At 47.1% G+C, this 13,219-nt stretch overlaps 1 protein-coding gene across 1 annotated transcript in view; it reads left to right on the top strand.

The window, feature by feature from the left end:
* Positions 1-13,219, top strand: part of NEMF (nuclear export mediator factor) — a 34,254-nt gene that overhangs the window by 860 nt on the left and 20,175 nt on the right. Inside the window, exons 2-13 of the mRNA XM_064142885.1 lie at positions 651-719; positions 2,150-2,252; positions 3,564-3,689; positions 3,769-3,917; positions 5,068-5,135; positions 5,471-5,557; positions 6,484-6,560; positions 9,392-9,462; positions 9,545-9,620; positions 11,299-11,361; positions 12,306-12,383; positions 12,842-13,050. Of these exons, the coding sequence (XP_063998955.1) occupies positions 651-719; positions 2,150-2,252; positions 3,564-3,689; positions 3,769-3,917; positions 5,068-5,135; positions 5,471-5,557; positions 6,484-6,560; positions 9,392-9,462; positions 9,545-9,620; positions 11,299-11,361; positions 12,306-12,383; positions 12,842-13,050 (1,176 nt within the window). The remainder of the gene's footprint in view (positions 1-650; positions 720-2,149; positions 2,253-3,563; positions 3,690-3,768; positions 3,918-5,067; positions 5,136-5,470; positions 5,558-6,483; positions 6,561-9,391; positions 9,463-9,544; positions 9,621-11,298; positions 11,362-12,305; positions 12,384-12,841; positions 13,051-13,219) is intronic.

Raw genomic sequence — 13,219 nt, 5'->3', positions numbered from 1 at the left:
CTGGTTGTATGGGGAAGGCCCAGTAGTTTGTCATTTACTCTCCTACCCAGCCGGGAAGCTCAAATGCTCCTCCAATCCATACCACATGGAGCTCTGATACTCTTCTGGTGTCTAGGGCAACATGCACATTCAGCCCCTTGCTGAGCAAAATGAGCCCTTCAAACCATTTCTGTGCTTGTGCAAAGAACACCAGTGCCCCATGCTGGCAAAAGGGTCCCTGAGTGATGCAGAATTTAGCCCAGAGGAGTAAAGTATTTGGGTATAACCAGTATGTTTTGTATCCCTGCCACAAAGGGGCCTGCTTAGAGGGGCTGGCAGCTTGGCCTCCATCACGTACTGGAGATCCAGGAGCTCTCTGGTTGCAGCTGGGGTGTCCACGCAGACTGTCCTTGCTTCAGCTGCTTTGCACTCTTTCATAACAATTTCTCCATTTTTGGGTTGCTTTTTCATAGCAGTTGCTCCATTTTGGGGTTGTTTGGCTCCCAGCTCATTCCATTCATCTTCCTTTGCTGCCTCTTTGTTTACCGCTTGGTAATTCATCATACCTCTCACTTCTGTATTTTAATTATCACTGGGACTTGGGGTTTTTTCAGCCATTTGTGTGATTTCTGTACTGCAGTCTCCAAAGCATGTATTTTCTTTTTTGACAGCTTATTGGGCATGAGAGTAAACAATGTTTATGATGTGGATAATAAGACCTATCTCATCCGCCTTCAAAAGTAAGACTTCACCTTTCTTTGTGCTGTGGCTGTCCATATCAAAGCTAGATTGTGTTGTACACAGGTCATTTCTGTTGACAGATGTGTGGCTTTTCTGACTACTTTTCAGTGAAACTCTACTCTTCTTTGGTGAAATGCAGTAGTTTTTACCCAGGAATTTCTTGGGAGGTAGCATATGGAGGGTGAAGTACTACAGAAAACATATAAAAGGCCAAAGGTGTTAGTGTGAAAACACACAATTGCCATTATTTCTCTTTCCTTTTTGTGGGGAGAGAATAGAAGAGTTGGAGGAATGGAAAGCAAGCCTTGGTGATCCTGGTGCTCAGGCAGGGAATAGAAGAGTTGGAGGAATGAAAAGCAGCATTTGGTGATCCTGGTGCTCAGGCAGAGAATAGAAGAGCTGGAAGAATGAAGAGCAGCACTTGGTGATCCTGGTGCTCAGGCAGAGAATAGAAGAGCTGGAAGAATGAAGAGCAGCACTTGGTGATCCTGGTGCTCAGGCAGAGAATAGAAGAGTTGGGAGGAATGAAAAGCAGGACTTGGTGATCCTGGTGCTCAGGCTAAATAAGGGATAGAGCTCATGTCATATCATTAACCTGTCCGTTCCAGCAGTGCCTGAGATGAAATTTTACTCTTCTTTGCCTCCACTTGTGTTGGAGAATTTTTAGCTCCATTTGGCTTGGCCAAATTACCCATGAACTTAAGTGTATCTGATCTAAAGATGTCCCTGCTCACTGCAGGGCAGCTGGACAAGGTGACTTTTGATGGTCCCTTCCAAGCCAATGCATTCTATGATTCATTCTAACAGAGATGTGATGGTAAGGGATGTGGTTTAGCACCAGCCTTGGTAGAGTTAGAGAATGGTTGGACTGGATGATGAGCTGAGGTTGTACAGCCTGGAGAAGAGAAGCCTCAGGAGTGACCTCATTGCTATCTACAACTACCTGAAGGGAGGTTGTAGCCAGGTGGGGTTGGGCTCTTCTGCCAGGCAAGCAGCAAGAGAACAAGGGGACACAGTCTCAAGTTGTGCCAGGGGAGGTCTAGGCTGGATGTTAGGAGGAAGCTGTTGTCAGAGAGAGTGATTGGCATTGGAATGGGCTGCCCAGGGAGGTGGTGGAGTCGCTGTGCCTGGAGGTGTTCAAGCAAAGCCTGGATGAGGCTTTTAGTGCCATGGTGTAGTTGACTGGCTAGGGCTGGGTGCTAGGTTGGACTGGATGATCTTGGAGGTGTCTTCCAACCTGCTTGATTCTATTATCTTAGAGGTCTTTTCCAACCCAAACTCTTCTGCGATGTCTTTTTGATACCTGCAGCTCATTGTTTTCAGTGTGCTGCTGGTTTATGGTGCTCTAATCTCATCCCAGTGCAAACTGGTGGGCGGTGAGGGGTGGCTGCTCACATGCCAAGTGTTTGAGGTTTTGTTTTGTTTACAGACCAGACTGCAAGGCCACACTGCTGCTGGAATCTGGTATACGCATTCACACGACTGAGTTCGAATGGCCAAAAAACATGATGCCATCCAGCTTTGCAATGAAGGTAAACTCACCCAGAGTTTCTCCTGAGAAGGTGGCTGGATATCAGAAAGCAACGTTATGTTCTGTCTTTGGAGACAGGAGGAGGGATGTGGCAGGAGTTGAGATGGAGGAGAAGAGCAGCAGGCTCACAGAATGTCAGAGGTTAGAAGAGATCCAAAGAGATCGAGTCCAACCTGCCTGCCAGAGCAGGACCATACAACCTAGCTCAGGTCACAGAGGAACACATCCAGACAGGCCTGCAAAGGCTCCAGAGAAGGAGACTCCACAACCTCTCTGGGCAGTCTGTGCCAGTGCTCTGGGACCCATACAGGAAAGAAGTTCCTCCTTGTGTTGAGCTGGAACCTGCTGTGCTGCAGCTTCCATCCATTGCTTCTTGTCCTATCCCAGGGAGCAGTGAGCACAGCCTACCCCCCTACTCCTGACCCCCAGCCCTCAGATGTTTATAAATATTGATTAAATCCCCTCTCAATCTTCTCCAGACTAAACAGCCCCAGGTCCCTCAGCCTCTCCTCATCAGGCAGTGCTCCAGTCCTCTCCCTCATCATCCTCGGGGCCCTCCCCTGGACCCTCTCCAGCAAATCCCTGTCCCTCTTCAACTGGGAGGTCCAAAACTGAACACAGTACTTAAGCAGAGTAGAGGGGGAGGAGAACCTCCCTTGATCTGCTGGATACACTTCTTAGTGCCCCCCAGGATCCCATTGGCCCTCTTGGCCACAAGGGCACATTGCTGTGCCATGGATGTTCTCCCCCAGCACTCCCAGGTCCCTCTCCACAGGGCTGCTCTCCAGCAGATCACCTTCCAGCCTGGACTGGTGCAGTTTGTTATCCCTGCCCAGGTGCAGGACTCTGCACTTGTCCTTGTGGAACCTCATTTGATTCTTCTGTGCCCAGCTCTCCAAACTTTCCCAAGTCTTGGTGGAGAGGAGGAGAGTGGCAAGAGTTGCTTGGTAGAATCTGGTCAAGCAGGTACAATGAAGCACCAGTGTGGGCCTGAGGTCATGTAAATTTATGAAGACTAATACTAATCTGCTGGACATTTCCTGGGCCACCCAGGCCTTCTGGAATTTTACTCCAGCAAAATCCTCGTTCCAGTTGAATTGTCCACATTTAGACTCTGGACAAGGACCCTCTGTTAATAGAGTCTTGCTGTTTGATGTGTGTTTGCCAGGTGTTCAAGCAAAGGCTGGATGAGGCACTTAGAGCCATGGTCTAGTTGATTGAATAGGGCTGAGTGCTAGGTTGGGCTGGCTGAGCTTGGAGGTCTCTTCCAACCTGGTTGATTCCATGACTGTTATTTTCTCCACCACTACAGTGTCGTAAGCACTTAAAGACCAGGAGACTGGTCAGTGTGAAGCAGCTGGGTATAGACAGGATCGTGGACTTCCAGTTTGGGAGCGACGAAGCTGCTTATCACCTGATCGTTGAGCTGTATGACAGGGTGAGTGTGGTGCTGCCAGGCTGTAAGCAAGGACCTGAGCACATGGTCTTGCTGATGGTCCCCTCTGTTGTGCTTGCAGGGTAACATTGTCCTGACAGACCACGAGTACATCATTTTAAACATCCTGAGGTTCCGCACAGATGAAGCAGACGATGTCAGGTTTGCGGTTCGGGAACGATACCCAGTGGACAGTGCAAAAGCTCCTGCACCTCTGCCAACTCTGGAAAGGTAATTGCTTTTAGATGGTGTTTCTACTGGAATGAACCCAGATTCTCTGAAAGGCAGCTTGTCTTTGAGTAGTTCTTTCACAGATTCCCAGCGTGGATAGCAACCAGCAAGAGAACAAGGGGACACAGTCTCAAGTTGTGCCAGGGGAGGTTCAGGCTGGATGTTAGGAGGAAGTTGTTGTCAGAGAGAGTGATTGGCATTGGAATGGGCTGCCCAGGGAGGTGGTGGAGTCACTGTCCCTGGAGGTGTTGAAGCAAAGCCGGGCTGGGGTGCTTAGTGCCATGATCTAGTTGACTGCATAGGACTGGGTGCTAGGTTGGACTGAATGAGCTTGGAGGTCTCTTCCAGCCTGGTTGATTCTGTGATTTTATGGTGGGGGTTGGAAGTGACCCCTAGAGGTCATCTAGTCCAAACCTCTTGCTAAAGCAGTTACCCACAGGAGGCTGCCTAGGGTCACAATGTCCAGCTGGGTTTGGAATCTCCAGAGAAGGAGACTCCACAGCCTCTCTGGGTAGCCTGCTTCAGGGCTCCAGCACCCTCACAGCAAAGAAGTGTCTCCTCTTCTTCAGTTGGAACCTCCATTGCCTCTTGTCTTTTTGCTGTGCAGAACTGACAAGAGTCTGGCCCCACCTTCTTGCCCCTCCCCCCCCATTTAGTTATTGATCAGTGTTGAGAAGATCTCCTTTCAGCCTTCTCCAGGCTAAACAGCCCCAGGTCTCTCAGCCTTTCCTCCTCACAGAGATGCTCCAGGCCCCCTTAGCATCTTTGTAGCTTTTAATGCACTCCCTCATGTAGTTCCCTGTCTCTCTTAAACTGGGGACCCCAGAACTGGACCCAGCACTCCAGATGTGGTTTTACTAAGTTAGAAGGTAGGAGATCCTCCTTTGATGTGCTGACCACATTATTTTTCATGCAGCCCAGGAGACCATTTCCCTTCTTGGCCATGAGACACATTGCTGGCTTATGGTGAACTTCTTGTTCGCCAGCACTCCACAATGCTGGTGGACCCCTAACCTCTACTGGTGCTTTTCCCATTTTACAGGCCATTTTGCATTTCTTTTTTTGAAACTGAAAATGATTTTGTACCAATAGATCATAGCCTTAAAGCCCATTGTCCTCTGCCATCACTGCTCTCTGTTACCCTTCACAGGTTAGCTGAAATAATCTCCAGTGCACCCAAAGAGGAACAGCTGAAGAGGGTTCTTAACCCACATCTTCGTAAGTACTCTTGTTCTATCAGAAAACCAAATGGGATCATCTCACCTCATGGTCAGATGATAAAGTTGTGGAGAGTCTGTCCCTGGAAGAGTTTAAAGCCAGGCTGGATGGGGCCTTGGGCAACCTGATCTTGCAGGAGATGTCCCTGCCCTGGAGGTGTTCAAGCAAAGACTGGATGGGACACTTAGTGCCATGGTTTGGTTGATTGGATAGGGCTGGGTGCTAGGTTGGACTGGATGGGCTTGGAGGTCTCTTCCAACCTGGTTGATTCTATGAATACAGATTTCACTGTGAATGTCTTCTGTTGATGATTCTTCATTATGTTTTGTTAACAGCTTATGGAGCCACTCTCATTGAGCATTGCCTTCTAGAAGTTGGATTTTCTGGTGCTGTCAAAATAAATCAGCATATGGAAAGTGAAGGTATGTAGGAAAGAATGTTTTAAAGGCTTTACTACATCTCTGGTCATTTTCATGTCTATGTAGTAGAGATAGAGATGAATCTTCCTTAAAGCTCTAGTTCTGACCAGAATGGGTTTATGCCATTAGTGGTTTTAAGTCAGAGGCTGTCATTAAAACTCTTTAATTATGCATATATCATAAATAAAACATCAAACTCCTCCTCTACTCTAAATGATTTCATATGATGAGGTGGTGCCTTAAACATCAGGGGACCTCTGACCATGCAAAGGGCTATTTTAACACTAAAAAAAACCCCTCAAACATTATTTTAACATAAAAATCCCTATCTTCCTTTATTTACAGCAAACTTGGTGGGGATTTGTTAAAGCAGCAGCTTCACTTGCATTGGAAAATTACAGATTTGGGTTGCAAAGTCAGAAAAGATTTTCCTTTAGTCTTATTTTTCTTTGCCATCAATCAAAAGGATTTTTGTTTTACCTCCTACTGCAGTATGCTGCTGCAGTAAATCAACTTTGAGGCAAACAACTTCTCACAGCTGTTGGTTTATGCTTTGCAGTTTTATTTTTTGCCTTTGTGGTTCTTTTTGGTTTGTTGTTTTTTTTTTCTCCCTGAAACTTGATTAATTATGTCTTAGAAGTACCTAAATAGATTTTCTTATGTATTAAAAATCCCTCAAATGTTTACTGAGGCTCCTGCTCAGAACAAGCAGTGATTGCTGTGGTGAAGCACCAGGACTGAAGGAATACCTGGGATTTTATTCTTGAGATATCCTAGAATCCTACTTCACGTGGTTAAGGTTCTTCAGGCACTGAAGGGCAGCTGCTTGTGTCTTCTGTTGCTTTGTTTTGTTCCACATTTAGATAAAGATGTCTTTTCTGGATTAGCTGGTTTTAAAATATTCCTCTCCTCCTCTTTTCTCTCTTTAGAAAATATTGGAAAAGTGCTCACTGCTTTAGAGAAAGCTGAAGAATATATGGCACTGACTGACAACTTCAGTGGGAAGGTGGGTCCCAGCTGGGCAGCTTGGTTACCAGTTAGGCAGGACCTGCAGAGCTCAGCTGGGAGGCAGGTGTTGTTCATCACTCTTTTTGGAGGCTTTGCTTTTGGGGTCAGATTCTTTTCAGTGGTGCCTAGTGACAGGACAAGGGGTAATGGGCACTGGAACTTAGGAGGAGAACAAGACTCTCTCCTTCTGAGCAGGAGGAGAAACATATTTGGTGTGAGGGTATTTGAGCCCTGGAGCAGGTGGTCCAGAATAGCCTGTGGAGTCTCCTTCTCCAGAGAGATTCCAAACCCAGCTGGACATTGTGATCATCCAGTGGGGATGAGATTTAACGAGGCTAAGTGCAGGGTTCTACACTTTGGCCACAACAACCCCAAGCAACACTACAGGCTGGGGACAGAGTGGCTGAGAGCAGCCAGGAAGAAAGGGACCCTGGGGGTGCTGGTTGAGAGTAGCTGTTCAATAAAAAGTTCAAGGAAAGACTGGATGAGGCACTTGGTGCCATGGTCTAGTTGACTGGATAGGGCTGGGTGATAGGTTGGATTGGATGATCTTGGAGGTATCTTCCAACCTGATTGATTCCATGATTCTATGGCTGAAGATGAGCCAGCAATGTGCCCAGGTGGGCAGCAGAGCCAATGGCATTGTGGCCTGGATCAGGAGCAGTGTGGCCAGCAGGACAAGGGAGGTTCTTCTGCCCCTGTACTCAGCACTGCTCAGGCCACACCTTGAGTGATGTGTCCAGTTCTGGGCTCCTCAATTCACGAGAGATGTTGAGGTGCTGGAAGGTGTCCAGAGAAGGGCAACGAACCTGGTGAGAGGCCTGTGAGGAGAGACTGAGGGAGCTGGGGGTGTGCAGCCTGGAGAAGAGGAGGCTCAGGGCAGACCTCATTGCTGTCTACAGCTACCTGTAGAATCGTGGTGATAACACACTGCTGGCTTTGTTGTTGTTAGGTAGTGTTTATGCTAAAACAAGGACTTCTTGGCTTCTCATTCCCTGCCAGCAGAGCCTGGAAGTGCAGAGAGCACTAGAAGGGGGATGCAGCAAGGATAACTGTCCCAAACTGGCCAGCAGGATGTTCCAGACATAATCACAGAATGTCAGGGACTGGGAGGGACCTCCAAAGCTCATCCAGTCCAACCCCCCCTACCAGAGCAGGATCTCCCATACCAGATCCACAGGAATGTGTCCAGGCAGGTTTGGAATATCTCCAGAGAGGGAGACTCCACAACCCCCTTAGGCAGCCTCTTCCAGTGCTCTGTCACCCTCACAGGGAAAAAATTCCTCCTCATGTTTAGATGAAACTTCCTCTGCCTCAGCTTCCACCCATTGCCCCTTGTGCTGTCCCTGGGCATCACCCAGCAGAGCCTGGCTCCAGCCTCCTGCCACTCCCCCTATATATATTGATAACTACTGATAAGGTCACCTCTCAGTCTCCTCCCAGCAGCACAGCCCCAGCTCCCTCAGCCTCTCCAGCTCCCTCAGCCTCTCCAGCTCCCTCAGCCTCTCCTCATAAGAGAGATGTTCCATTCCCTTCAGCATCTTTGTGGCTCTGTCCTGGGCTGTGGGGTAGCTGGCTCAAGGAGTAGCTGGGCATTGACCAGCAGGTGGTGAGCAGTTGTCCTGTGCATCACCTGGATATATTTTATATTATTAATATTTTCCCTTTTCTCTCCTACCACACTGTTTTTTATCTCAAACTGTTTTCTTTTGGGTCCAGTTCTCTCCATCACCCTACCGGGTGGGGGGGAGCAAGCATCTGCCTTGTGCTTAGTTGCTGTCTGTTGTTACACCACAACATACATGTGAAGCCTGAGAAGGGGAGATTTAGACTGAATATTAGGAAGAAATTCTTTATAGTAAAGCTGGTGAAACACTGGCACAGGTTGCCCAGGAGGTTGTGGATGCTTCCTCCCTGGAGGTGTTCATGGCTAGGGTGGATGGGGTCCTGAAAAACCTGGTCTAGTGGAAAGTGTCCCTGCCCATGGCAGGTGGAGGTGGAACTAGATGATGTTTAAGGTCCTTTCCAACCCAAACCATTCTATGAATCTCTGTAAACTCTGCTTCTGTGTGAGAAGCTCTATGATTGTGCTGGGGTTTGTAAGAGAAGTCCACTTTTTTCTTATGGAAGAAATTGTAGTCAAGACAAGCAGGAGGTCAGGACTTGACACTTCTGCCACAGGGTGTCCCTGCTAGAATAATTCAGTCTTGTGCTGATTTGGACATTAGGAAGAAGTTCTGAGGGAGTGGTGGAACACTGAAACAGGTTGCCCAGGGAGGTGGTGGAGGCCTCATCCCTGAAGACATTTAAGGTCAGGCTCGATGGGACTCTGAGCAACCTGCTGTAGTTGCAGATCAACAGGATCACAGAAGTGTCAAGTCTGGAATAGACCTCTGAGATCATCAAGTCCAGCCTATGACCTAACACCACCACATCAACTAGACCATGGCACTAAGTGCCACATGAACTCTTTCTTTGAACACCTACCTGCTTACTGCAGGGTAGTTGGCCTAGATGACCTTTAAAGGTCCCTTCCAGCCCAATGCATTCTATGATTCTGTTCTCTGATCAGTAGGTTAGCACCTAAAACTTGCTGCCTTATCAAGATGAGTTGGAATCCTTTTCAAAGACAAGTGCTGGTGATTTGGAGTGGGGTGCCCAGGGAGGTGGTGGAGTTGCCATCCCTGGAGGTGTTCAAGCAAAGCCTGGATGAGGCACTTAGTGCCATGGTCTGGTTGACTGAATAGGGCTGGGTGCTAGGTTGGACTGGATGATCTCTGAGGTCTCTTCCAACCTGGTTGATTCTATGATGTTTCTCTGTTCTTTTAGGGCTACATTATCCAGAAAAAGGAGAAAAAGCCAAGTCTGGAACCAGATAAACCAGCAGAAGATATCTACACGTAAATATTTGAAGCCTTTCTTTTTCTACTAGCCTGCATAACATCAGCTTTCAGGTGGTAATATCAAATGTGTATTTTACAGATATGAGGAATTTCATCCTTTCTTGTTTTCTCAACATTCAAAATGTCCCTACTTGGAATTTGACTCATTCAATAAGGTACAGTGCTTTTGCTGATACTGTACTTAAGTGCTTTAACTGATGCTGAAGAGTAATTAGAGAAGTTGTTAATGAAAGCTTAGATCTTGGAAGAGATGATGGATTTTGTGGATAAAGTGTTTTGGGCAGAAAAGGCTAACTTAAACAGAGCCTTGAGGCTGCTCCTGAGCACTGCAGTCTTTGTCAACTCAGATCCTGTGGCTGAAACAGGGCTTGTGGCACTAGCTGGAGGTGTGCATGGTGCCTGGGCTGATATGGCTGTTGTCAGCTCAGACACTGAGTTATTGCTGGAGACAAAGAGTCATCACATTTATACTTCTCCCAGTTACTGCTTTGAAAGCTTCAGGCACTTGACTGAGTAATTCCTTGAAGTGCTGTCCCTTCTGGGCCTTGACTCAGTAACATCTGAAATCATTAACTGCATGTTGTTCCCCACCTTGATCTCCAGAATTCCCATTTCACTTTTCCTATCCATGCTTCTTGGATGAATTTCTGCCAGTTTTTTCACACTACTGATGATCCAAGCAGCCTAAAACAGAATCACAGAATTCATCAGGTTGGAAAAGACCTTTTTCCTCTCCTTTTATTTTAAGCACTCTCTCTCTGGCAACTTGAACACCAGGAGCAATCCTTAGGCATATTTCTGTTGTTTGGGTTTTTTTTTCACACTGTTGATGATCCAAGCAGCCTAAAACCTTCCTCTCCTTTTATTTTAAGCACTCTCTCTGGCAACTTTGAACACCAAAAGCATTTCCTAGGCATATTTTTTGTTGGTTTTTATTCCACACTGTTGATGATGCAAAAGCCTTCCTCTCTTTTTATTTTAAGCACTCTCTCTGGCAACTTGAGCACCAGGGGCAATCCTTAGGCATATTTCTGTTGTTTGGGGTTTTTTTCACACTGTTGATGATCCAAGCAGCCTAAAACCTTCCTTTATTTTAAGCACTCTCTCTGGCAACTTGAACACCAGAAGCAATCCTTAGGCATATTTCTGTTGTTTGGGTATTTTTCACACTATTGATGATCCAAGCAGCCTAAAACAGAATCACAGAATTAATCAGGTTGGAAAAGACCTTTTTCCTCTCCTTTTATTTTAAGCACTCTCTCTGGCAACTTGAGCACCAGGAGCAATCCTTAGGCATATTTCTGTTGTTCGTTTTTTTTCACACTACTGATGATTCAAGCAGCCTAAAACCTTCCTCTCCTTTTATTTTAAGCACTCTCTCTGGCACCTTGAACACCAGAAGCAATCCTTAGGCATATTTTGGGGGGGGGTTTATTTGTGTGTCTTGTTTATTTTATGTGTGTTTTTAAACTGATCTATTGAAGCAGCAGGAATTCCAGACTAGCTTTGCTGTTCTTCAACCTGAAGGGCACACTGTGTCAAAACAGTAGCTTCCTTTCCACCATTTCCTAGCCAAAAAAAGAAGAAGAGATCTGGCCTGTAGTTTGGGCAATTATTTACATGTGTATCACAGTGAGACACACACTTGAGGGCCTTGCTGAACTCTTCTCATGCAGAAGTAAAATGGAGGAAGTTGCTGAACTCTCTTGTAGTGATTTTCTTCTCTCATAGTGCTTCACAGCCACCTCTTGTGAGCAGAACCACCTCTGCCTGCTTGTTCCTGGTGCAAGTCAGTGCAGCCTGGGGGTTCTTAAAGCTGGTTTTCTCTTGCAGGCAGCAGATGAGTTCTACTCCAAGCTGGAGGGACAGAAAATTGATCTGAAAGCGTTGCAGCAGGTATGTTGTCATCCAAGAGTGGGGCAGCTCAGGTGGCTTTCTGAGCTTCAGATGATTCAGTTGGTTCTTGTTGCCAGAGGTGAGGGAGGTCTCTTTCCTTATTTTTGCTGTGGAGCTCACAGAATCCATTTCGATTGGAAAAGACCTTTAAGATCATCAAGTCCAACCATTCTCCAACACTTCCAAGGCTGCTGCTAAGCCATGTCCCTCAGCACCACATCTCTGAGTCATGTAAACACCTCCAGGGATGCTGATTCTACCACCCCCTGGGCAGCCTCTTCCAGTGTTTCAGTGAAGAAGTTTCTTCAGATGGCCAACCTAAACCTCTCTTGGTGCAACTTGAGGCCATTTCCTCTCCACTTATCACTTGTTATCCCTGTTCCAGGCCTTGACTATCCTTTTTGGGGGAGAAAACCTTCCTAATGTCCAACCTAAACCTCCCCTGGTGCCACTTAAGGCTATTTGCTGTTTCCTCTCATTTTGTCACAAGCTACCTGGGAGAAGAGACCAACCCCCACCTGGTTTCCAGCCTCCTTTCAGGGAGTTGCAGAGAGCAATAAGGTCTCCCCTCAGCTTCCTTTTGTCCAGACTAAACAACCCCAGTTCCCACAGCTGCTCCTCACCAGACCTGTTCTCCAGATTCTTCGTCACCTTCATTGCCCTTCTGGATATGCTCCAACACTTCAGTGTCCTTCTTGGACTGAGTGGCCCAAAACTGAGCCCAGTACTCTTGGTGTGGCCTCACCATTGCTGAGTGCAGGAGAGCAATCACTTCTTTGGTCCTGCTGGTCATACTACTGCTGATAGTGATACATTTTTGATAGAGTGCTGAGTCAGTGCTGGTCAAGGTGTGGATTTCAGGCTCTCTGCTGTTGGTTCTGCTGGGAATACAAGTCATATCATTGCTATTTGTGTTCTTTTGGTTATGGTGGTTGTTTTTTAAGGAAAAGCAAGCCTTGAAGAAGCTTGAAAATGTCCGTCGGGATCATGAGCACAGACTAGAAGCTCTCCAGCAAGCTCAGGTAGGACTGGGGTGCTCTGGTGGTCTGCTTTTTTAACTAAGAAGATAACGTAGTGTTTCTTGGAAGAGTTGTTCCTGATATGGGCAATGTCATAGAATCAACCAGGTTGGAAGAGACCTCCAAGCTCATCCAGACCAACCTAGCCAATCAACCAGACCATGGCACTAAGTGCCTTGTTGAACTTCATCCTATTGACTTTAGCCCACTGATTCAGCCTGTCTAGGTCCCTCCCTGCCCTCAGGCAGATCAACACTGCTGCCTAACTCTGTGTCATCTGCATACTTACTGAGGTTGCCTCAATCCCCTCATCCAGATCCTTGATAAAGGTGTGGAGGTGAGCAGGCCCCAGCACTCAGCCCTCTAAACACCTTTCAGTATTCCTTGGCACTTCGTTTTTTCTTACTCATGTTGAATGTGTGTTTAACTTCCAAGGCAGTGAAGTTCTTTCTCTCCTTAAGGAAGCTGATAAGATAAAAGGAGAACTGATTGAAATGAACTTGGAGATCGTTGACCGAGCCATCCAGGTGGTCCGCAGTGCATTGGCCAACCAGATAGACTGGACAGAAATTGGAGCCATTGTCAAAGAGGCTCAAGCCCAGGGAGACCCTGTTGCAAGTGCAATCAAAGAGTTAAAGCTTCAGACAAATCATATCACAATGCTGCTGAGGTAAGGATGCTGCAGGTCACCTGTACCAAATGCAGGTAGGACTGGCTGTGGGAGCTGTGGAGGTGTCTTCTTAGTTGGTGCTTTGGTACTGGTCAGCAGGACAAGGGAGGTGTTTCTGCCTCTCAGCTCCTCTCTGTGGAGATCTCCTCTGGAGCACTGTGTCCAACCC

This window comes from Pogoniulus pusillus, chromosome 1 (genome assembly GCF_015220805.1).
Source record: "Pogoniulus pusillus isolate bPogPus1 chromosome 1, bPogPus1.pri, whole genome shotgun sequence".
NCBI lineage: Eukaryota > Metazoa > Chordata > Aves > Piciformes > Lybiidae > Pogoniulus > Pogoniulus pusillus.
This window is presented reverse-complemented; position numbering and strand designations above follow the sequence as displayed.